Below are 24,207 nucleotides of genomic sequence, written 5' to 3'. Positions count from 1 at the left end.
AAGCTCAAATGGTGATTTCCCTCAAATATCTCCTACTTATAGCTATATATTCTGTTTGTTCTGCATTAATCTACTAACAGGTTATTTAGCAAACACTCTCCATACATTTTCAGATGTTTGTTTCATCTACCCCATTGTACTGTAAAGAAAAAACTTCAAAGAACATGTAGAGATTTTTGAGATAGACTATTTAATTCAATACTTTCACTTTACAGATAAGAAAATACAGCCCCAGATAAGTGAATTACTATTGCAAGATCACTCAGAACAGAAACATTATTTCCCAGGTATGGACTATCTCAATGATAAATACTCTCTAGCAGTCAGTGGTTACACAAATAGTTGCTCATTCCAAAACCAGCTTAAAGAATCAAAATAAAATGAAAGAGTAAGAGAAATGTCTGCAAAATTGTTTTTATTAATAATACTTGTTTGTTTTAGTAAAATATTTCACTGCATTTGCAGAGTTGAAGTTTAACCTGTTTGGAAATAGGATTGTTGCACATGTATTGAGATGAGGTCTTTAGTATGAGCCCTAATCCAACGTGACTGATGTTCTTGTAGAAAGGGGAAACTTGAACTCAAAAACTGACACATACGGAGGGAAGATGATGTGAAGACACGGACAACACCATCTGCAAGCCCAGAAGAGGGAACTGGAACAGCTCTTTCTTCAAAGCCCTCAGAAGGAACAAACCAACTTTGATTTTAGACTTCTAGCCTCTAGAATTGTGAGACAATTCATTTCTGTTAAGACCTCTGTGGTACTTTGTTATGGCAGCCATAGCAGACTAACACACTAACCAATAAGAAAATAACATTTCTTTTAGCTTTCAGTTCTTTGAGATCAACAGCCATTTAGGTATAGTTCCCACTTCACTCTTGCAACACTTACTGGCTTGTGCTTGGCTGTGTTGTCTCAGAAGGCTAACTTCTATTAAAAGATCCCATAAGGGCCCCTGGCCAGCCTTCCTGCCTCAACTCCCCTGCTGTCTCCAGGGGCAGGTGGCAGGCATGGGTACCTGCATTTCACTGGAGTGGTTTATTGGATCTCTGAGGGGAAGGAACAGCAGAAGAGGCCCTTCTTCCTCACCCAAGGTGAAGGGTGGTTGGGGCCAGGAGTTTGGACCCTCCAGGTCTTGCGGGAAGAGCTGGGTAATACCTGGTGTCTGAGTGATTCTCTGCAGACCCTTCACCTCTTCAAGGACCACTCATCCTCCTTTCAGCCCCCTTTATGGGGGCTGGGCAGCTGTGGAGCCAGCCACAGAGGCTCTTACAGAAGCGAGGCCTGGAGTAGCCTGCACCAGGTAGCAGGGTCAGGGTTCATGTGCTTCTCCTCCTGCCACAGGGGCTGCACATCCCATTGCCCCACTACTGCTTTCTGTCTCCCTCTGTCTAGCTTCCAGGGCAGGGAGCAGGCCCCACCTAGGGCTGCAGGCAGTCTGGCCTGTGCCAGCATGGGCTCTTGTGCCCACCAGCCTCACAGGTGCTGTGCTTTGTGCTCTTGGCTGCTGTGCTGGGACAGAATGGGATGCCAGGAAGAGAAGAAAGGGGGTGCAGTCTGAGGCCACCACCCCCCTTCCTATCTAAGGGAGGGCTGAAGACAAGGGGCTGGCATTCAGTGGGCAACAGAAAGGAGAGGCTCCTTGAAGCTGCTCAATGAGAGGCCCCCTGTCCCTCCTTTTGCCCTCCCCAGGACTAAAGACCTGGAGGGGCTGGGTGTGGGGCTGGCTTTTGGAGTGTGGAGGTGAATATGTGGGAGCAGAGATCATGAATAACTCAGGGCAGTGAACAGTGCACCAAGAGCAGGGCTGTGTGTGGGAGGCTGCAGCCAAGATTGCCTCAGCTCCTCCCCCTCAGGCTGGGAGGATAGCACAGGCTGGGGGCTGAGGGTGGAGGGTCTCAGCTCTGCTGCCCCCACCCTGGTACTAGCCTAGCTTCCCAAGCTGTGGCTTAGAGGATAGTTGGCTTCCTGCCTCTGTCCTCTAAAGCAGCAAGTCTGGGAAATCCTGGGGTGAGTGGAGTCACCCCACCCCTAGTTGCTGGCAGAGACTGAGACTAAAGCATCACTTAATAAACCCTCCCAAGCCCCCCCCAAAAAAAAGATCCCATAAGATACTCCAATGGACATATATTGGCAAGGCAGGCCCCATGTCTATCACCTTCCAGTCCTCATTCACTTACTAAGTTAAAAAAAAAAAGAAGTGTTTATTTAACATCTACTGAATGCCAAGTGCACTGCTAAGTGCCAGGGGTGCAGTATGAGTAACAAACACATGGTCCCTGTCCTCATACAGTTCAAGCTAGTGAGGGAGCTAAACACAGAAATAAATCATGATAAACTAAAAAAACCCACTAGCTCTCCCTCAGGAAGTAAAAGAAGGCTTCAAAGAAGAGATGACTTTTGAGCTGGATTTTAAGATTCACCAGGTAGATAAGGGAATTCCAGGAAGAGAAGACAATGTAAGCAAAGGAAATGTGGAAAAGTACAGCTTGTTTAGTGCATATTGACGAGTTCTTGGCTACAATGGAGAGATAGGTGAGAGGTAAGATTGGAAACATTGACTGGGGACCAAATTATTGAAAGGCCTAGAATGCCATTTAAGTATAAAGGAAAGGAAGCTTCACCCCCTTATCTCCCTCCTAGCTCCCCACAAAAAGGGAATTTTCATCTGCTTAAATCACATTTCCAGGCACTGGTTGGGCCTTGTTTACTCACAAGCAGGCCTACAATGTGTTAAAAGTACCATATATAGTGTTGCTTACTCTCCAAAGCTATCCTCAGAGGAAAAAAAAAAAAAAAAATCAAGCCAAAGTTCTCCCCTACTCCCACCCTGCCCCAAGGTAGCTGGCTGGTTCATATGTTTTTCTACTGCTTGCATCCTGTGGAGGACCCAATCTGCCCATTTGCCTCTTCCTTTTCCCTCAATTGTGCACCACTTACTCCCTTTCCTTGAATCTTCGGACACTGGCTAGTGGTAAGAGTTGGGCTTAGGGAGAAGAAGAGGCCCAGCCTATGCTTTGGGCCTTGGTCATAAGCTCACTCACTTTCTCCCTTGGATTACCGGCATATGTGCCTAGATTATAACATGCCACTGATCCTTTTTTGTCTTCTCCTTCAGGAAACAGAGAGCAGAGCCAAGGCAGAATTCAGGTATCCTTAGGTCAAAATCTTATGATTATACTGCTATCCTTCATATGTCTGAACTTCATTCCCTGTGTATTAAGACAGATATTTATAAACAGAGGAAAGATGTGACAGATCTATGGACTTGCCAGAGGTCATCCAGAGTCTCCTTCACCCTTCAGATCTAGGAAGATCAATCAAATCTCCATGTTTTGTCTGAGGAAGTACAATGAATGCCTTTTCAGGGACTTGTGTGAAAGGAAACAGTGGGGGACTTACACTCTCGGTTACCTGAGGCTCTTCGCTCCTGCATCTGCTGTATTCCTTCTGTTTAGGCATCTTCTTGCCATTCTAAACCTGCTACTATGTTCTGCATCTCACAAACCCAGACATGGAACTCAGCCCTTTTACTTTATTGCCACAGTGCAAAACCCCACACATGGCATTTGCATGTATGGAACACATTACTAAAGAAGATAGGGTCTGTGAAGTTTGAAGTGACTCTTAAGGAAAATTAGACAGGAAACTATGTTAGTCCAGGCCCGTGCAGAGAGCCTAACCATGAGTTCAAAGGTGCCCCATATTGTATGTCTGGGGGTCTTCTCCAGAGCATTCACCATGCAGAAGGAGCATAAACAGTTTAACTGGTCCTGGAATGGAGTTCAGCAGAGGGAAGGGAATGTAACTGAAGGAAAAAGGAACAAGGGATTTTAGGGGTGTTGGCAAGAGTGTGGTTTAAGTGACAGACCTTGCCTGCTTACAGCTGTTGGTAAGAACAGGCAGGGTTTAGAAATGTGGAGATTATATGGTCTCTAGTGCCACCTGTTGTCCAATTAAATGAAGAACTACTGGCTTGTCAACAATCCCTGAGAACTATACACCTAGAGATTAGAAGAAATGCCTGATTTTAATGATGTTCCTCAAAATAACCTCCCAAAGCAGAGCTGAAGGTGGGGTGGGGGTAGTGGGTGGTCCATAGGAGGTTGTGCAATTGCAGTAGCATCTGCTGTGGACAGCAGAGAAAAAAACAGTTTAGAAGAAGCCTCCATGCAGGATATAGCCAGCTTCCTGTCTTCTGAGTATCTTAGGACCAATGGTGACAGGCAGACTGTGATGGAAAGAACGAAGTGCTTTTCAGATTTATATTCAAAGTCTACTATCTATGATCATCTGTATTTCTTCTCCTAGGACCTCTGTCACCCACCTATCTGATGATGGTAATTGACAGGGCAGGAGCACCTTTATTTTGGACAAACCGCCACTTTAAGTTCCAACTCCCTTTCTAGCCTCATGTGTTTCAAGGAAATCACTTCTAACTATAAGCAAACAGAAAAAGCAGCCAGTTAAACACAAATAAAACAGCTCGGGCACAGAGGGAAGTAGGGGGAAAGTCTCTTGGGTAACTGCCAAATTTCACCCTCATACAATGGGCCTTAATAAGGACATTCCTCTCCCTTCAGGGGCACTAAGATAGGGAAGCTAAAAGCAGAGTTGGGGGGTATGTCTGCAGCTGAAAAAAAAAAAACAAAACAAACAAACAAACAAAAAAACACAACTCTCCCTCCCAAATAAGCACAACAAAGAAACACAGAAGCAGTCCAAGCCTCTAATAAACTCTCCCACCCTGAACCTTAAAAACTCTTAGTCTGTAAAAAAAAGTTTGCCTCTAACCTAACTCACTCAAAAGGCTCCTCTCGTGTTTGTTTTCTCTAAAATAAACCTGTCTTATCTGGCAAGCCACTTTTCATGTTTCTTTCATCTTTCTTTAATTCTTTCGGTAATGACCAAAATGCATGTATTTTTCTTTCATGTATTCTTATTATTACGTAGAGGAAAATATATCCAATAAATGAAATTTAAAACTCTCTTCAAAAGGTTGTATCAATACTTTCTTAATTATTTCAAGGAAGAGCCCTAAAATATATATATAAAACCATAGTTATCTTATGAATTCTGCTTTGTGGTGTTTTTTCTTAAGAAACATGAGTGCCGGCTGGGTGCAGTGGCTCATGCCTGCAATCCCAGCACTTTGGGAGGCCAAGGCAGGCAGATCACAAGGTTAGGAGATTGAGATGATCCTGACGAACACGGTGAAACCCCATCTCTACTAAAAATACAAAAAAATTAGCCGGGCAGGGTGGCGTGCGCCTGTAGTCCCAGCTACTCGGGAGGCTGAGGCAGGAGGATGGCGTGAACCTGGGAGGTGGAGCTTGCAGTGAGCCAAGATCACACCACTGCACTGCAGCCTGGGTGACAGAGCAAGACTCCATCTCAAAAAAAAAGAAAGAAAGAAACATGAGTGCCAAAGTTTTATTTGTTCATTCTTACATTTGAAATATTCTTCAATGACATCCTTGGCTTAAGATTCTTTGACATAGTCCTTAACTACTGCACAACTGCAGCCAACTACTTTTCGGGGGTTTCCCTCTCAGTTTTACAGAGGCCTACCCATTCCCCTGGTTTCTCGTTGTCATCAATCTTAATTAGGGTGAGTTGGTGTTCAGCACCATGGGCCTCCACCAACTTGACATACATAGGCTCACTGCAGTTGGATGCAGGCAGACAAAGGTGGGCTTGGCGCTTGTCTAAGGCTTTGGCAGCTTCACAAATTGCACATGCTAGGCCATCATGGGTGAGGGCAGTCTTCCGCACCTCTTATAAAGTAGTGTTAATGGCCATGACACCTCCAGCAGCAATGCCTCCGTTGGCCATGATGGTGTATTAAAGGTAAAACAGAACCCCATATGCACTCGAGCCTCTGCCATGGCGTGACTTGGCAGTGGCAAGGAAATAGTGAATTATGGTTTTAACAGAAATTTTTAAACCAAATGTCTATTTGGGACATTGGTTTGGGAGGTACGGTGCCCTTTATGCTCTGTCTTTTCTATACAGTACATTCTTTGTTTTTCTTTTTATTTTTATGTTAGATTCTGGGGGACATGTGCAGACTTGTTACATGAGTATATTGTGTGATGCTGAGGTATGGGCTTCTAATGATCCCATCACCCAAATAGGAAACATAGTATTCAATCGGTAGCTTTTTAACCCCTGCCCCTCTTCCTCCTTGCCCCCCTTTTGGTGTCCTCAGTGTCTATTGCTCTAGTCTTTATGTCCAAGTGCACACTTATTTTAAACCTAGTTTCCAGACCTTGTGGTTGTCCCATCAGATGGGTATGAAGGTACCATGGAATCCATAAGGCATCTGCACAGGTACCTCTGCTCGGCCCAACTCTTCAAAGTTCTTGGCATCCAAAACTAGGAGAAAATTGCTTTCATTCTAGAAAAGGAAAGACAATATTGAAAATTATCTTTTCTTCATCAAAAATTTGCCTGTCTTTTCCACTAAGCTATAAAATTCCTAATGGAGAGACCATGTTGGTCGGGCACAGTGGCTCACACCTGTAATCCCAGCACTTTGAGAGGCTGAGGTGGGTGGATTGCTTGAGCTCATCATTGAAGACCAGCCTCGGCAACATGGCAAAACCCCATCTCTATAAAAAATACAAAAATTAGCCAGGTGTGTAGTGCACACCTGTAGTCCCAGCTACTCAGAGGCTGATGCAGGAGGATCACTTGAGCCTGGGAGGCAGAGGTTGCAGTGGGCTGAGATTGTGCCACTGCACTCCAGCCTAGGTGACAAAGCAAGACCCTGTCTTTAAAAGAAAAGAAAAAGAGAGAGAGAGAGAGAAAGAGCAAGACCATGTCTTACACATCTTCATATCTCTCCCCAGAACCTAGCACAGTGCCTCACCTATATGCTCACAAATTGTTTCCTCAGTTGCTGAACTGGACTGGAAAGGATATCATAGCTAAAGAAGTTCATACCTAGAGCAAATAAATTAAGTTGTTTCTATCAATCACCTTCATAGGATTTCTTTGAGTTTAGTATTTTTGCTTGCACCTTGCCAATCTTTTAAAAGACAGAAACTCTTTCTTCCAAGTTAGAAATGCCTCCATTTTGTGTTACTTTGTAGCTGTTCAAAGGGCAGCATTGCAAGGCAGACTGAGATCTGCCAAATCGAATTCCAGGAATGGCAAGTGCATGGCATGAGAACAAAGTCCTCCTAAAGCCCATGACAGGTATCGCTAATTGATCACAGCCTTTCTTACTGAACCCTTAAAAGGCCTCAGAGCCCTGCACCCCAGGCAGCCACTAATAATTAATCAAAGCTGATACTCAAAGTGAACCTATTTACCATAAGATTGCCCTAGACAAGGAGTCAGATAGTGAATAGTGTTATTGAGACACTGGACCAGGACTGATGACATTGGACTTGGAGGTCAGTTCATTGAAATTGGCAGCACACATGATGGTATAAACATTAGACCAGAAGTCAAAAGACTTGGATTTAAATACTGGCTTTACCACTATGAGATCTGATGCAAGTTTACTTCAACTTCTTTACAAATTCCACATGTATAAAATGGTATCCCACAAAGTTGTTTTGATAACTGAATATGTGTAAGTAGTTCGTAAATAACAAATTCCTATGCAAATACAAATTGTTATTATGGTCTTCCAAACAGAACTTTAAAACAACAAAATATGGATTGAGACAAAAGGGTATGTAAATAGTAAGAAGGGGAAGAGAAGGGAAAAGGAATAAAAGTAAACTATCGACAGATGAGTGTGCATCCTTGACTTATCAGATGACTCAGTGCTACTTTTCTTTCTGACTAGTGATAGGGAAATATATTTACCTGGTTCGGAGTGATCACCACAGAAAGAATAACCCCACCATCTTCTTCATTGGTTCCTGGTACTGGAACAAAAACAGGTTCTGAGGGATAAAAACCATCTTCTCTCCAAACCTGTAAGTCCCAAAAAAAGCATTCGATAAAAGGCCGGTAGTAAGTTGGGAGCTTTCTATGGCTTTTGTCACTTCAAGCATGGATTTGGCTGTGATATAGTTTGGATGTGTGTCCCCTCCAAAGCTCATGCTGAAGTGCTGAGCCCACTGCTGAAGGTGGGGCCTAGTGGGAAGGCTGGGTGATGGGGGCCAGTCCCTCATGAATAGCTTAGCACCATCCTCTTGGTGATAAGTGAGCTCTGGCTCTATTAGTTCATCTGAGAGGTAGTTGTTTTAAAGGAGGCTGGCCCTTCCTCCTATCTCTCTTGCTCCCACTCTCTCACCATGTGACATGAGGCTGCCCCTTTGCCTTTGCCTTCTGCCATGATTGTAAGCTTTCTGAGGCCTCATCAGAAGCTGAGCACATGCTGGTGCCATGCTGGTACATCCCACAGAACTATGAGCCAAATAAGCCTCTTTTTCCTTTTCTTTTTCTTTCTTTTTTTTTTTTTTTTTTTTTGAGACGGAGTCTTGCACTGTCGCCAGGCTGGAATGCAGTGGCACAATTTCAGCTTACTGCAACCTCTGCCTCCCAGATTCAAGCGATTCTCCTGCCTCAGCCTCCCTATTAGCTGGGATTACAGGCATGTGCCACCACGCCCAGCTAATTTTTGTATTTTTAGTAAAGACAGGGTTTCACCATGTTGGCCAGGATGGTCTTGATCTCCTGACCTTGTGATCCACCCCTCCTTAGCTTCCCAAAGTGCTGAGATTTCAGGCGTGAGCCCCCGCACCCGACCTAAACCTCTTTTATTTATAAATTATCCAGCCTCGGGGATTTCTTTATAACACAGAACAGACTAACACAGGCTGTCAATAGAATAATCCAAAAATAAAAGAATCAGCCCTACTGAGTTGAATATAGGAGAAAGAGAGGGAGTCTTTGCAGTCCCAGATTCCATCACCATCAAACACAATTTGTGTAACTGTAATTTGCTATCTACTTTAAATATAGGTGTCCCAACAACCCTAACCCCACAATTGCCCCCAAAATAACATCAAGATCAAACATAGAATTATTTTGCTGGGCTTGGGGTCAATTTGGATTCCCTAGAAGGAACATACCCCTAACTTAGATGATTTCATAGTTCTCAAACTCAATAAAAGAAAATGGCTGAGCTCCTTAAATACTGAAGAATCTTAAGAGCTACTTTAAATAGAACTAATTCAAAGGGAAGAACAGGTTTCTGAAAAGTTCAAAAAGGAAAGAGTGTTTCATCACCTTCAGTGTCTTATTCACCACATCAACCTTGATCAGAGAATCCCCCACCAAATGCCGAAAGCCACAGCCATAAAAGAAACGATACTTTTTGCCACTGAATTGACCATAGTAGATCTGAGGAAATTCAATGCCTCCTTCCTTTTCTAGGTCCTCCTGATGTAGATTTTCATGAGAGCACCAGATCTAAAAGAGATTTCAAAAGGATTTGTAGTGGTTGCTTAATTCTTATTTTCCTCTTATGTATGTCAGTGAGGAGCCTCATACTTATAAAGGTTTGTGACAGGGCGTGGGAACTGAGGTTCTACGTCATTTTTTAATATTGTTCCTCTTTCCATCATATGTATGGATGCATAATGATTATCAAATTTTATTAATAAGCTGTCAAATGACATAGGAGGTAGACATATGCTTTTTATTCTTCTAAAGCTAAGGCATTGACAGCTACACAATGATAGACCTGTGCTAAGCACATATTATCTAAAAGGTAGGGATTGCAGCTGGACGCGGTGGCTCGAGCCTGTAATCCCAGCACTTTGGGAGGCTGAGGCAGGTGGATTACCTGAGGTCAGGAGTTCGAGACCAGCCTGGCCAACATGGCAAAACCCCATCTTAGCTAAAAATACCAATATATTAGCCAGGCGTCCTGACAGGTGCCTGTAATCCCAGCTACTCGTGAGGCTGAGGCAGGGGAATTGCTTGAACCCAGGAGGCAGAGGCTGCAGTGAGCTGAGATGGCACCACTGCACTCCAGCCTGGGCGATAGAGCGAGACTCCATCTCAAAAAATAAAAATAAATAAAAAACAAAAGGTGGGGATTGCTAACGTCAAGCTCAAATGAATAGACATTCCACAACCATTAGACAGTTCCATATCTCTGTTTCAAAGCACGGGAAGGATAGATAAACACTGTGTTCATTCCCACTGTTTCTGCAATTCTTGTGCAAGCAGTGTTACATGACCTTACCCTACTCGGATGAATGTTATAAAAGTTATTGGGTACCAAACATTTTGGAAAACAGCTAAGGAATAAAGTAACACCACTAAAGCTCAAAGTCTTACTCTAATGTCTGTTCATAGCATACCGTTCCATCAGCCTGTTTCACAGCACTGGCTGAAGTATAGGACAATGGACTCAGGTTGTCTCCCTCAGGGGCATTCAAACTGACATTTAAAGGCAAAACAAACCTTCGAGGGAAAGATCTGCCTGCTGAATTATAGACCTGTTTGGGAAGAAGAAAGAGATGAAAATTGTCATTCATACGGTAACAGTATGTCCCAATAATTTAGATCCAGTCAACATCATTGGCATTCCTAAATATTTAAATAAATGATAATTTCCATTCATTCATCTACTTAATATTTGTTGAGTACCTACTATAGCCCAAGCAGTTTTAGACACTGGAGATACAGTCATGAATAAAGCAAAGACTTTGACTTCATATAATTTATATTCTAGTGGAGGAATAATAAAGAAATTTAAAAATTAGAAAATATTTGTGGCCAGGTACGGTGGCTCCTGCCTGTAATCCCAGCACTTTGGGAGGCCGAGGCAGGCAGATCACCTGAGGTCTGGAGTTCAAGACCAGCCTGACCAACATGGAGAAACCCTGTCTCTACTGAAAATACAAAATTAGCTGGGCATGGTGGCGCATGCCTCTAATCCCAGTTACTCAGGAGGCTGGGGCAGGAGAATCGCTTGAACCTGGAAGGCAGAGGTTGCAGTGAGCCGAGATCGTGCCATTGCACTCCAGCCTGGGCAACAAGAGTGAAACTCCATTTCAAAAAAAAGAAAAAAAAAAGTGTTATTTAATTAGCATCAAATAAACAAATGATTATATAACAAAGAGTAAGAAACTAGAGAGTAACAAGGGGTGCTTTCCTTCTTCAGATTTGATCAGGTAGACCTCTGTGTGGAAAAGGATCAACTTTGCAGGCCTGGGTTGCTCAGACCCTGCACTATTTCAAGAATGACTTGTTTTCATGACTGACCTTGGGCTGGTTACTGGGAACTGAGTTCTTGGGATGTTCTGCCTGATAAGAGTGTTCTTGCATGTGCCAGTCCTTAAGTGACTCTGCAGTAGTTTGTCCAGACAGTTTATGCTAACAATGTGATTTATAATGAACACCTCCATTCCCTTGAGCATCTGGAACATCAGTAACTGAGTGTCATCATGTAGGGGTTTTATGCTTATATAACTCATCCCCAGTAAAAACCCTGGACAAGCAGGCTTGGGTGGGTTTCTTCGGCAGACAACATTTTACACATGTTGTCACTAGTTCCTGGAGGAATTAAACATGTCCTTTGTGACTCTACTGGGAGAGGACTCTTGGAAGCATGTACCTGGTTTCCTCTAGACTGCATCTCATGCGCCTTTTTCTTTTGCTGATTTTGTTTTGATCCTTTTACTGTAATCATGAGTCATGATTACATGATAGTCATCACTATATAGAGTCTTTTAGAAAAATTTTAATAAAGATGGGACCTATGTTGCCCAGGTTTGTCTCGAACTCCTGGGCTCAAGCAGTCCTCCTGCCTTGGGCTCCCAAAGTGCTGGAATTACAGCCATGAGCTACCTCGCCCAACCTATATTGAGTCTTATGAATCCTCCTAATGAATCATCAAACCTAGGGGTGATCCTGGGAACTCCCAACACAGCTTCTCTGTAGAAATGATGTTTAAGCAGGAGACCCAAATAAAGTAAGTGTGTTTTTCCTGACAGTAAGTGCTTTAAGCCCATTTTCCTCTCCTGAAATACTGTAGGATGGAGAACAAACTGCATCATTTCCTCCCATATACCTAGTCTATACGATCTCTGTAGCCTGCAGAAATATTTTTAGTGAGTAAAGATTTAGTGCTATTCTTAAGATTCATAAAGAGTTATTAGCTTTTTTTCTAAAAGGTCACCATGGCTTCAGAAGTTACTAGCTTTTAAAAAAATGACTTTAATTATATTTACAATTGTTTTCTCTTACAAAACCAAAAGACACTTCAAATAATGGTAGATTACATCATATGGATCAACTACCCCATTGAAAACAACTGGAAACGATGGACAAAATGTTTAAAACAGCTGCCTGAAGGACTGGTGACCTAAAAAGACAGTGAAGAACAAAGGGGCCGGGTTTGGGATGAAACAGAAACCCACAGAAACCAACTGGATACGGGGGCAAGTTTTCCCCCACCTATTTAAACATACGCTCAACATTATTAGTCATTAGGAAAATGCAAATCAAAACCACAATGAGATATCACTTCACACCCATTAGGATGGTTATTTTTTTTTAACCCAGAAAATAATAAATGTTGGTAAAAATGTGAACAACTAGAACTCTTGCGCATTGCTGATGGTAATGAAAAATGCTGTGGCCACTGTGGAAAAATAGCTTGGCGGTTCCTCAAAAAGTTAAACATAGAATTATACAATCTAGCAATTCCACTTCTAAAATGTATACCTAAAAGAACGAAAAAAAAGAACTTGGATATTTGTATGCCAATGTTCATAGCAGCATTATTCTTAATACCCAAAAGATGGAAACAACCCAAGTATCCATCAACAGATGAATAAACAAATATAGTGCGTGTGTGTTTGTGTATACAATCGAATATTATCTAACCTTAAAAAGGAATGAAATTCTGATACATGCTACAACATAGATGAACCTTGAAAACATTACACTAAGTGAAATAAGACAGACACAAAAGGACAAGTATTGTATGATCCCACTTATATGAAGTACCTAAAATAGGCAAATTCATAGAAACAGAAAGTAGAATAGAGGTTACCAGAGACTGGAGGTGGGGGGAACAGGGAATTATTGTTTAATGGGTACAGAGTTTCTGTTTGAGATGATGAAAATGTGCTGGAAATGGATATTGGTGATGTTGCACAACATTGTGAATTTACGTAATGCCACTGAATTGCACACCTAAAATGGTTAAAATGGTAAATTTAATGTTATATATATAATTTTTACACCATAAAAAAAGAAATAATATGGAGATTTCCCATGTATTCGTCATCCTCTCTTGCCAGTGGGAATGTCTTGCGTAATTACAATACAATATCACAACTGGGAAATTTACATTGATGCAATCCACCAACCTTATTCTAGTTTAACATGCATTCATTTGTGTGTGTGTGTGTGCACGTGTATTTAGTTCTATGCTATTTTATCATGTGAAAATTCATGTACCTACCACCCCACTCAAGATACAGAACAGATCCATCACCACACGGATCCTTCACGCTACTTTTTGATAAGGATATACCATAGCAACTCGCTCATCCCTTAACCTTAAAGAGAAGGGCTTTCCAATAGTTTTGAGGGCTAGAGTGACAACAGTTTGAGTTTACGATTTTCCAAGAAGAGGAAGACCTACTAAACCTCTAGTCCTTTGGGTTTGGACCTCATAGGTCTGTACCTTATGAATTAGAATAAACAAGAAATAGTCCAGTACTTGCATGGACTGAATCCTGCTTCAAATTATACAAGCAAGTGAAATTCTTCTCTAGAGGAAGATAACATCATCCTGTGTCTCAAAATATTTCCACAATTTTTAAAACACAATATTCTGCAAATGAAAGAAAATAACCAGCACATGAAAAGACAAAGCAACATGATTAAAAACCAAAATAAACAACAGATAACAGAAACAGAATCACAGAAGATCCAGATAATAGTTATCAGACTTTAACTATTCTAAATATGTTTAAGGAAATTATTTTAAACTGAGAATTGTGGTAGAGAACTATAAATTGGAAAAGAGAACCAAATCAATATTCTAGAACTGTAGATCTACCTATAAGGAAATTTTCAGGTCTGGAAGGCTTTACTGTTGAATTATTCCAAAAATTTAAGAAATAATGTCAATCCTATACAATATCATCCAGAGAGAAGGAAAAGAGAGAACAATTCCCAACTCATTGTATGAGAATGAGAAAAACCATGAAACCAAAACCTAGAAAAACCATGAAACCAAAACCTAGGAAGAACATTATAGAAAAGAAAAAAAATCAAAAGGCAATTTTATTCATGAACATAGATACAAAGAATTCTAAACAAAATAGTAACAAAGCAAATCCTGCAATATATTTAAAAGAAAATACAATGCGACCAATTGGGATTTACTTCAGGAATGGAAGGGCAGCTTAACATTCAAAAATCAATCAATGGCTGTTATGAACATTTTTTAAGGAATCAGTCAATGGACTTCACCACGTTCACAGAATAAAGGATAAAAGTTATATGATTATCTCAATAGTGCAGAAAAAAAAAACAGTTGATAAAGTCCAATATCCATTCATGACAAAAAATCTCAGTAAACTAGGAGTAAAAGGGAACTCTCCTAATCTAGTAAAATGTATCTTTTTAAAAAATGTCCACACAAAACCTGCTAACAAATATTTATAACAGCTTTATTCATAATTGCCAAGATCTGGAAGCAACCAAGATGTCCTTCAACAAATGAATGAATGCACAACTATGGTACGTATTTCAGTGATAAAAAGAAATGAGTTCTCAAGTCACAAAAGACACAGAGGAAACTTAAATGCATATTGCTAAGTTAAAAAAGTCAGTCTGAAAAGTCTACATACTGTATGATTCCATGTGACATTCTGGAAAAGCCAAAACTACAGAAATAGTGAAAAGATCAGTGGTTTCCAGGGGCTGAGAGAAGGAAAGGGGAAGGGAAGAATTGGTGGAGCCCAGGGAGATTTGCAGGGCAGTGAACTATGCTGTATGATATTGGTAGATACATGACATTATGCATTTGTCAAAACCTGTAGAACTGTACAACACAGACCTAACCATCATGTACAGTATGGACTTTAGTTAGTAATAATGTAACACTCCTCCACTGATACATCAGTTGTAATATATCATACCAACGCAAGATGTTAATACTAGAGGAAACTAGCAGGAGGGGGAAATATGGAAACTCTCCATACTTTCTGCTTGATTTTTCTTTAAACCTAAAACTGCTCTAAAAAACAGTCTTTTTTTTATTATTATTATTTTAGAAGTCCTTTATTGTAAAGGTAATTCTTTTGTCTGATGACAAACGGCAGCCACAGTGATTATTCTGGATCTCCACATTAGACAAATTCAATTTCTTCTTGAGACACAAGTTTACTTCTGTATTTCTGAGGTAATGTTTTCATTACTTCTGCAGTGTCTGGTGCATCTGCAAATCTAGTAACTTACTTCCCTTAGAATGCTGGGAAATTGCAGAAGAGTGAGATGGTTGTCCTGTTGATCTCAAAGTTTCTGGTACATTGGGTTTAGGATTGTCTCTTCTAGCAGGGAAGCTTATTAACGGAGCATGTGGCTTGACTACCTGAACAACCCTGCTAGCAGACACATCTTGCTGCCCATCATGACCCCCAAGAAGGGACAGTTTCTATTTTTTTTTTTTTTAATCTACAGCACACAGCATGCTTAATGGTAAAATGGTGCAAGCTTTGCCTCACAGATTGGGAACAAGTTAAGGATGCCACTATCATCACTTATATTCAACACTGTACTGAAGATCCAGTGAAATAAGACAAAAAAAGAAAGAAAACCAATAAACAACTTACATGTAGAGTTATAAAAGGAACTGTCATTACTTGCATGTGATATTATAGATGTAAAAAATCTAAAAGAATCTATAACTATTAGAATTTGTAAGTGTAATTACAATATTAGTGAATATAAGATCAACAAACAAAAATCAATTGCTGGCCAGGTGCGGTGGCTCACACCTGTAATCCCAGCACTTAGGGAGGCCAAGGCGGGTGGATCACTTGAGGTCAGGAGTTCAAGACCAGCCTGGCCAACATGGTGAAACCCTGTCTCTACCAAAAAATATGAAAATTAGCCAGGAATGGTGGCACGTGCCTGTAGTCCCAGCTACTCAAGAGGCTGAGGTGGGAGGATCGCCTGAACCCAGGGGGCAGAGGTTGCAGTGAGCTGAGATCACACCACTGCACTCCAGCCTTAGTGACACAGTGAGACCATCACCCTGTCTCAAAAAAAAAAAAAAAAATCAATTGCTATATAGCAACACTAACATAAAATGAAAGCAAAAAATAAACAACATTTAAAATAATGTAAAAAAAATCTAGGAATAAATCTAACAAAAGATGCAGAAAACCTGTAACGAGAAAACTATAAACATTGAAAGAAATTAAAGAAGTCTCAAATAAATGGAAAGATATATTGTGTTCACATACTGGAAGACTCAACATTGTGTAAAGAGGTTAGTCCTCTCTCAAATTGATACATTGGTTCAGTGCAAATACAATTAAAATATGACCATATTTTTGTGCGGGGAACTGACAGCTGATTCTAAAATTTATACAAAAATGTGAAGGGCCAGGGATGGCCATGACACTCTTTGCAAAAGAAAAATATTAGGATAACTTGATACTAAACCTTAAGACTTTTTTAATGCAGTGCACAAGTAACCATAAGTAGAACCATGAAACAGAATATAGAGTACAGAAACAGAATAATGCATATACAGATACTTGACTTCTCTAGAAGATAACACAGGATAATATTTGCATTACGTTACCAAGAGAAGATGTCTAAAACAAGATGTACAATGTATAAGTCACAAAGGAAAAGATTGTATACTGGGCCATATTAAGAATGTTTATTCATTAAAAGGCACTATTAAGATAATCTGATAAAGACAGCTAGAAAAATACCTATAGCAATTTTATATTTAATAATGAATTGTTAAACATTTTTCAACACTACCTGTTCAACTTCTATTCATTATCTTGCACTTCTATTCAACTCGAAGTCCTAGCTGGTACAGTAAGGCAAGAAAAAGAGATAAAGCCCTAAGTATTAGAAAGAAAGCTGTCATTATTTTCAGGTAACATGACTGTGCACATAGAAAATCCAAAATAATTTGTGGATCAACTATTTGAACTAATAAGTGAATTTAGCAAGATCTCTGGATACAAAATCAATTATATTTCTATATAAGAACAAAAAACAGAAAATGAAAGCTTAAAAGATACCATTTACAATAATTTCAAAACACACAAAAAGAAATGTAATATCTTTATACTGAAAACTATAACATTACTGAGAGAAATTTTTAAAGACCCAAATAAATGGAGGGATATTCCATGTTCATGGATTGGAAGACTCAATATTGTAAAGATGTCGGTTATCTCCAAATTGATCTACAGTTGCAATACCGTATCCCACCCATCTGGGAAGTGAGGAGTGCCTCTGCCCAGCTGCCGCCCAACCACCCCAGGAGCGCCTCTGCCCAGCTGCCCACCGTCTGGGAACTGAGAAGCGCCTCTGCCCAGCTGCCACCCCTGCCGCCCCAGGAGCGCCTCTGCCCAGCCACCCACGGTCTGGCAAGTGAGGAGGCCTCTGGCTGGCCGCTGCTCTGTCTGGGATGTGAGGAGCGCCTCTGCCCAGCCGCTGTGCAACCTTCCAAGTGTGAAGTGACAGCCTTGTGTGTGTCTTTTCTGCCTTCCCCAAGTTTGCATTTTCGACATTAAAGTTTACCTTTTAATTGAAAGTTAAAAATAAATAAATAAAATGAAAAATAAAAATAAAAAATGGGCAAAGGACCTAAACAGTCATTTCTCCAAAAATAGAGGCCAGGTGTGGTGGCTCACACTTGTAATCCCAGCACTTTGGGAGGCTGAGGCAGGAGGATCACTTGAGCCCAGAAGTTTGAGAAAAGCCTTGGCAACATAACAAGACCCTGTCTCTACAAAAAAAAGTTTTTAAAATATTAACTGAGTGTGGTGCCACACACCTGTAGTCCCAGCTACTTGGGAGGCTGAGGCAAGAGGATCACGTGTGCCCAGGAGTTTGAGGCTTCAGTGAACTATAATCATGCCACTGCACCCAGCCTGGGCAACAGAGTGAGATCCTGTCCCTAAAAAAACAAAATAAAATAAAATTTTAAAGTCCAATAGGCATATAAAAAGGTGCTCAACATCACTGACCATAAGGGAAATACAAACATAAAACCTCACACTCATAAGGATGGCTATTATCAAAAAGACAAGAGATAACAAATGTTGGCAAGGGTGTAGAAGAAAGGGAACCCTAGTATATTGTTGGTGGGAATATAAATTGGTACATCCATTATGAAAAACAGTATAAGAGTTCCTAAAGAAATCAAAAATACAGATGACCCTTGAACAACACGGAGCGGGGTAGAGGTGCCAACCCCCGACATAGTCAAAAATCCACACATAACTTTTGACTACTCAAAAATGTAACTACTAATAACCTATTTTTGACTGGAAGCCTTACCAAAAACATACAGTTAATTAGCACATATTTTGCATCTCATATGTATTATATATTGTATTCTTACAATAAAGCAAACTAGAAATAAGAAAATGTTATTAAAGGCCAGGCATGGTGGCTCAAGCCTGTAATCCCAGCACTTTGGGAGGCCAAGGTGGGCAGATCTCCTGAGGTCAGGAGTTCGAGACCAGCCTGGCCAAACCCCATCTCTACTAAAAATGCAATGGGCATGGTGGTGGGTGCCTATAATCCCAGCTACTCGGGAGGCTGAGGCTGGAGAATGGCTTGAACCCAGGAGGCGGAGGTTGCAGCGAGCCAAGATTGTACCATTGCACTCCAGCCTGAGCGACAAGAGCAAAACTCTGTCTCAAAAAAAATAAAATAAAATGCTATTAAAAGTCATAAGGAAGAGCAAATATATTTACTATTCATTAAGTGGTAGTAGATCATCATAAAGGTCTTCATTCTCACTGTCTTCACATTGAGTAGTCTGAGGGGGAGGAAGAGAGGGGTTTGTCTTGCTATCTCAGGGGTGGAGAGGTAAAAGAAAATTTGCATATAAGGACCCATGCAGTTCAAATCCACGTTGTTCAGGGTCAATTGTACAACATATGACCCAGCAATCCCTCTCCTGGGTATACACTCAAATGAGATGAAATCACCACCTCATGAAAATAGCTGCATTCTTACGTTCATTGCAGCATTATTCATAATAGCCAAGAAACAGAAACAACCTAAATACCCATTGGCAGATGAATGGATAAAGAAAATGTGATATATACACACAATGGAGTATTATTCAATCTTAGAAAAGGAGATCCTGATGTCTGACACAACATGGATGGACCTGGAAGACATTATGCTAAGTGAAACAGCCAGACACAGAAAGAAAAATATTCTATGAGGCAAGGCACTGTGGCTCATGCCTGTAATCCCAGCACTTGGGGAGGTCAACGCAGGCAGATCACCTGAAGTCAAGAGTTCAAGACCAGCCTGGCCAACATGGTGAAACCTGGTCTCTACTAAAAATACAAAAATTAGCCAGACATGATGGTGTATGCCTGTAGTCCCAGCTACTCAGGAGGCTGAGGTAGGAGAATCACTTGAACCCGGGAGCAGAGGTTGCAGTGAGCCAAGGTCACACCACTGCACTTCAAACTAAGTGGCAGAGTGAGACTTTGTCTCAAAAAAAAAAAAGAAAAAAAATATTGCATGATCTCATTTTCATGTGGAATTTTTTAAAGAAAATCTCAAATACACAGAGAAAGACAATGAAACAGTGGTTACCACCAGAGGGGAAGGGAAGACAAAGACAAGATGTAGCTCAAAAGATACCAAACAGTAGATACGTAGTATGAACAAGTCTAGAGCTCTAATATATAAACACAAGAAATAAAGTTAATAAGATTGTATTCTATTAGAGATTTTTGTTAAACAAGTAGATTTTAACTGCTCTTGTCACACAAAAAAGTAACTATGTGACATGATAGATATGTTAATCTGCTTCACTATGCTAACCATTTTACTATTTACATGTATCCCATAACATCATGTTGTAAACCTCAAATATATACAATGAATTTTATTTTTAAAACAAGAACAAAAACAAAACCTGATAAATGGATTCTAAAATTTATAGAAATGCAAAAGGCCATGAAAAACCCAGGCAATCTTAAAACAGAAAAGAGATAACCACAGACGTCAGGACTACCATGAAGCTATAAGTAAACTTAGTAAGGCATAAGTAAACGTAATAAGTACTATTTTACAAACATTTAAAAAGAAAACTATAGCTAAAAAATAAAGCTACATCTAGAAACAATGTATATTACATAATTCAAGGAAAAACTTTACCTTGGATTCAGCATCAGGAAAAAGTGAATCCCTTCAACTAGGTGGACTGATTGAGTCTACTTTGCTGCCCCTTCCAGCAAACTTTGTTTGGTGCTTAAGTGTAACAAGGAGATAAGGAACTATCACATACGCTTTTTTTTTTTTTTTTTTTGGGAGATGGAGTCTCGCTCCGTTGCACAGGCTGGGGTGCAGTGGTGCGATCTCGGCTCACTGCAACCTCCACCTCCTGGCTTCACGCGATTCTCTTTCCTGAGCCTCCCAAGTAGCTGGGATTACAGGTGCCCACCACCACACCTGGCTATTTTTTGCCTTTTTAGTAGAGACAAGGTTTGACCATTTTGGTTGTCCAGGCTGGTCTCAAACTCCTGAGCTCAAGTGATCTGCCCACCTCAGCCTCCCAAACTGCTGGGATTACAGGTGTGAGCCACCATGCCCAGCCACATATGCTTTTAAACACATATCTTGGCTCTCTTTGCCATGCTTTTTACTTATTAGGTATTAAATAAGCTATTTCAAATTATTTTTAATATTAAATAAATGATGAAGCTATGTCTTCAATGCTTTAAAACTACTCTCTCTCATTACTTGCCACAAGGAAACAAGAGAAATATGTAATTCCTAGGTCAGGCATGGTGGCTCATGCCTGTAATCCCAAGACTTTGGGAGGCTGAAGCGGGCGGATCACTTGAGGTCAGGAGTTTGAGACAAGTCTGGCCAACATAGTGAAACTCATCTCTACAAAAAATTTAAAAATTAGCAGGGCGTGGTGGTGCGTGCCTATAATCCCAGCTACCTGGGAGGCTAAGGCATGAGAATCTCTCAAACCTGGGAGGTGGAGGTTGCAGTGAGCCAAGATCGCACCATTGCGCTCTAGCCTGGGTGACAGAGCAAGACTCGGTCTCAAAAGAAAAAAAAGAGAGAGAGAGAGAGAGAGAGAAACATGTGAGAGAGAGACAGAGAGAAAAAAACATGTAATTCCAAAGCCAAAGCAAGATCTTGGAGTTCAAAATTATTTTGATGACTCTTGACAAATTCTAATGTTTACCTGATCAAGCTCTTCCCCAGCCTTCCTGAGATTCTGTAACTGGTAAACTTCTAGGATTCTTCCATTATCTTGACAGCACAAATCAATTATAACACAGCCCTGGTCCTCAAAGGCATTGATATGATGAAATGCAACAAAAGGTTTGCTGTAGTATCTCCCTGGAAGAAGCTGCAGGGGAAAACACAAACAATGAAAAAAATTTTTTTTTAGTTTTCTTCTTTTTCCCTTTCCTTTAGGAAACAGGTCCAAAAAGTTCAAAATAAGAAAATTAGGAGGATTTCCCCCTCTGAAATGGCAAGTCCAGTATATATAAAAGTAGAACACAGAATGTAGAAGCAAATATGCTTTGATTTAAACATTGTTTGCTTAAGCAATGAACTGGGGCTATTTGATATAGACTGATCAATTGTTACAATGAACTTAAAAACCCTCATGAAATATAGCCCAATGTTTTGAATGATATGTAAATCTTGGACTCTAACTGCATGGTTAAATAGAAAATATTGCTACTCAGTATATTGATGATAAATTAAGAGACTAATTTTTTTAAAGTGCAGTCATTACTAAATTTTTTTTTGTAATGAGATCCAGATAGAGTAAATTTAAGATACTATCTCTTTAGAGAGGTAAAAAGTAGGCAAATATAATAGTGGTATGAATCAGGAGTGTAAAAAGATATTCAACCATCATGGTTGGACTTTAGTAGGATTGTCACATTCACATATTAAGAAGCCAGAGAATTGGGCTGGGCATGGTGGCTCACACCTGTAATCTCAGCACTTTGGGAGGTGGGCAGATCACGAGGTCAAGAGATCAAGACCATCCTGGTCAACATGGTGAAACCCTGTCTCTACTAAAAATACAAAAAAATTAGCTGGGTGTGGTGGCACATGCCTGTAGTCCCAGCTACTGAGGAGGCTGAGGCAGGAGACTCACTTGAACCCGGGAGGTGGAGGTTGCAGTGAGCTAAGATCTCACCACTATACTCCAGCCTAGTGATAGAGAAGACTCCGTCTAAAAAAAAAAAAAAAAAAAAAAAATCTCAAAAAAAAAAAAGGAAAAAAGAAGCCAGAGAATCAACTAATTAGAGTATTCCTGCAAAAATTACAGAAGATTTCTGCACGAACAACACCCTCTTTAGCAGCTATTATGATATGGAAAAAAATCCATGCTAAGAGAGTTTCTTGGATGCCATTTTAATTGAATCAGATCATTAAAAGGATAAAATTGTTTCCTATAATTCTCTAATATGCAAAATCCATCGTACTAATTAATAAGTAGCTAGCTCAACCTATAGAAGAAGGTAATATCCTTGATTAAAAGTGTCCTATGCAAATACTATCCAGGGAAGGTTAAAAAATCAACTATATGGAAATTTGCCTTTGTTTCCAACAATTTTCATGATAAATATACTCCACCTGTCCAGTGTGTTTATCCACCACATGAAACCGTGTATTACACTGGGGTTCCCAGCTTATCCCATCTGAAAAGGCCTTTCCTCGAATTTTAGAAGTGGCAATTTTCCACAGGTTCATCTTTAGAGGTTGTTCAATGAAAATAATATAGTTCCTTGTCATTCCTGAAAGGTTCCAGCAAACAATAAAAATGTTATTTGGCAAACTAGACTTGTCTGAAATGTGACAGTTATGAGGACTTGTCTGAATGCCTGGACATGTTACTGATGCCCTAAACAAATGCCAGCCAGAAATACATGTTTACTGTCTCCCAGCTTTACTATACATATTTCCTGTTCCTACATAAAAAAGGGAACTGCTTAGAATAGCTTGGGTTGCATGTTCTCAGCTTGCTTTTTATCTTTTTTTTCCTTTTCTTTTTAAATTATTTGGTTTAGGAACAAAGTAAAAAAGTATAGTATTAAAGTGTCCTTTATGATCTGTACATGTATCCCTTAATCCTTTTCCTGCTTATACTCGGGGTAAGAATCTAGGAGCAGTTTGGCTATATGATTTAAAATACAGAAAATAAATAGTCTGAGTAAAAGCTGAACCAATCTATATAGAATATGAATTTCCCCTCAAAATAGAGTCAAGATGACCTTTTCATGTCTGATTGCTATTGGTTGCCTAAAATTTTAAATTCTATCAACTAATTTTTTAGTAATTGCTTATACTAAAGCAGCAACTACAGTATATCTTTTCAAGCAGTCAGCTGGCTAGGGTCAGGAGTATGTGACTAAACAGAATAACCTTAACTAGCATCAAAATGCAACCTTGGTCTCATTATCACCATAGCATGATAAACTATTAACATAACATTTGCCAAACTAGTCCTTCTGCTACAGCAACATCAAGGCAGGGCCCACTGAAATTTGCCTTATCCTTGGACTCACCAAAGCTATGGTAGTAAGAAGGTTTCCCCTTCTCTGTAGGAGCAATAGAACATATCACCTGGGCTCCATGGATGGTCTCCTCAAGGTCCACCTTCTCTGGAGGAACCCGAATAACCTTATAGGAGAAACCTGAAAAATGAAAAGTCCTATCTTACTTGTTTTACATACATTCTAGATTAAAAGACAACCCTTGCACTTGTGGACTTGCCAAAAGCAATTAAGAGATTTATGCAATATGCATGACACTCTTATTTCCTGAAGGGTTATTTCAAACAAAGATTTGGATCTTAAAAATATGTTATCTCTATGAAAATAATTAGCTAAGGTTTTGAAACAGCACATCCAAAGTGATCAACCAATGATTCATTCTATTATAATGCTAACTTCATCTCTAATTCATAGGAAACATTAAGGTAGCAGCCAGGCACTGTTCACAATAGCAAAGACTTGGAACCAACCCAAATGCCCATCAATGAT

The 24,207-nt window shown here is 40.2% G+C and overlaps 1 protein-coding gene and 2 pseudogenes across 6 annotated transcripts in view; all 3 read right to left on the bottom strand.

Annotated features, from left to right (window-relative positions):
- Window positions 1-4,015: 4,015 nt before the first annotated feature.
- The window catches only part of BCO2 (beta-carotene oxygenase 2), a 45,853-nt gene continuing 25,661 nt past the window's right edge, over window positions 4,016-24,207 (bottom strand). For 3 of the 6 annotated variants that reach the window (XM_077964277.1, XM_028833968.2, XM_077964279.1), the window contains 8 exons: window positions 23,731-23,859; window positions 22,799-22,959; window positions 21,381-21,548; window positions 10,282-10,419; window positions 9,200-9,382; window positions 7,829-7,939; window positions 6,276-6,404; window positions 4,016-4,235 (listed from right to left, as the gene is read on the bottom strand). In XM_077964277.1, coding sequence (XP_077820403.1) covers window positions 6,291-6,404; window positions 7,829-7,939; window positions 9,200-9,382; window positions 10,282-10,419; window positions 21,381-21,548; window positions 22,799-22,959; window positions 23,731-23,859 — 1,004 coding nt within the window. In that variant the 3' untranslated portion in view covers window positions 4,016-4,235; window positions 6,276-6,290. Of the gene's footprint in view, window positions 4,236-5,258; window positions 5,398-5,423; window positions 6,405-7,828; window positions 7,940-9,199; window positions 9,383-10,281; window positions 10,420-21,380; window positions 21,549-22,798; window positions 22,960-23,730; window positions 23,860-24,207 lie in introns of those variants that run through there. The other 3 variants (XM_077964276.1, XM_015115695.3, XM_077964278.1) reach the window with 2 other exon arrangements.
- On the bottom strand, window positions 4,561-5,839 carry LOC106993472 (small ribosomal subunit protein eS12 pseudogene; annotated as a pseudogene).
- On the bottom strand, window positions 15,175-15,725 carry LOC106993471 (alpha-ketoglutarate dehydrogenase component 4 pseudogene; annotated as a pseudogene).

The sequence above is a fragment of the Macaca mulatta genome, chromosome 14, assembly GCF_049350105.2.
Source record: "Macaca mulatta isolate MMU2019108-1 chromosome 14, T2T-MMU8v2.0, whole genome shotgun sequence".
In the NCBI taxonomy this organism is placed as follows: domain Eukaryota; kingdom Metazoa; phylum Chordata; class Mammalia; order Primates; family Cercopithecidae; genus Macaca; species Macaca mulatta.
This window is presented reverse-complemented; position numbering and strand designations above follow the sequence as displayed.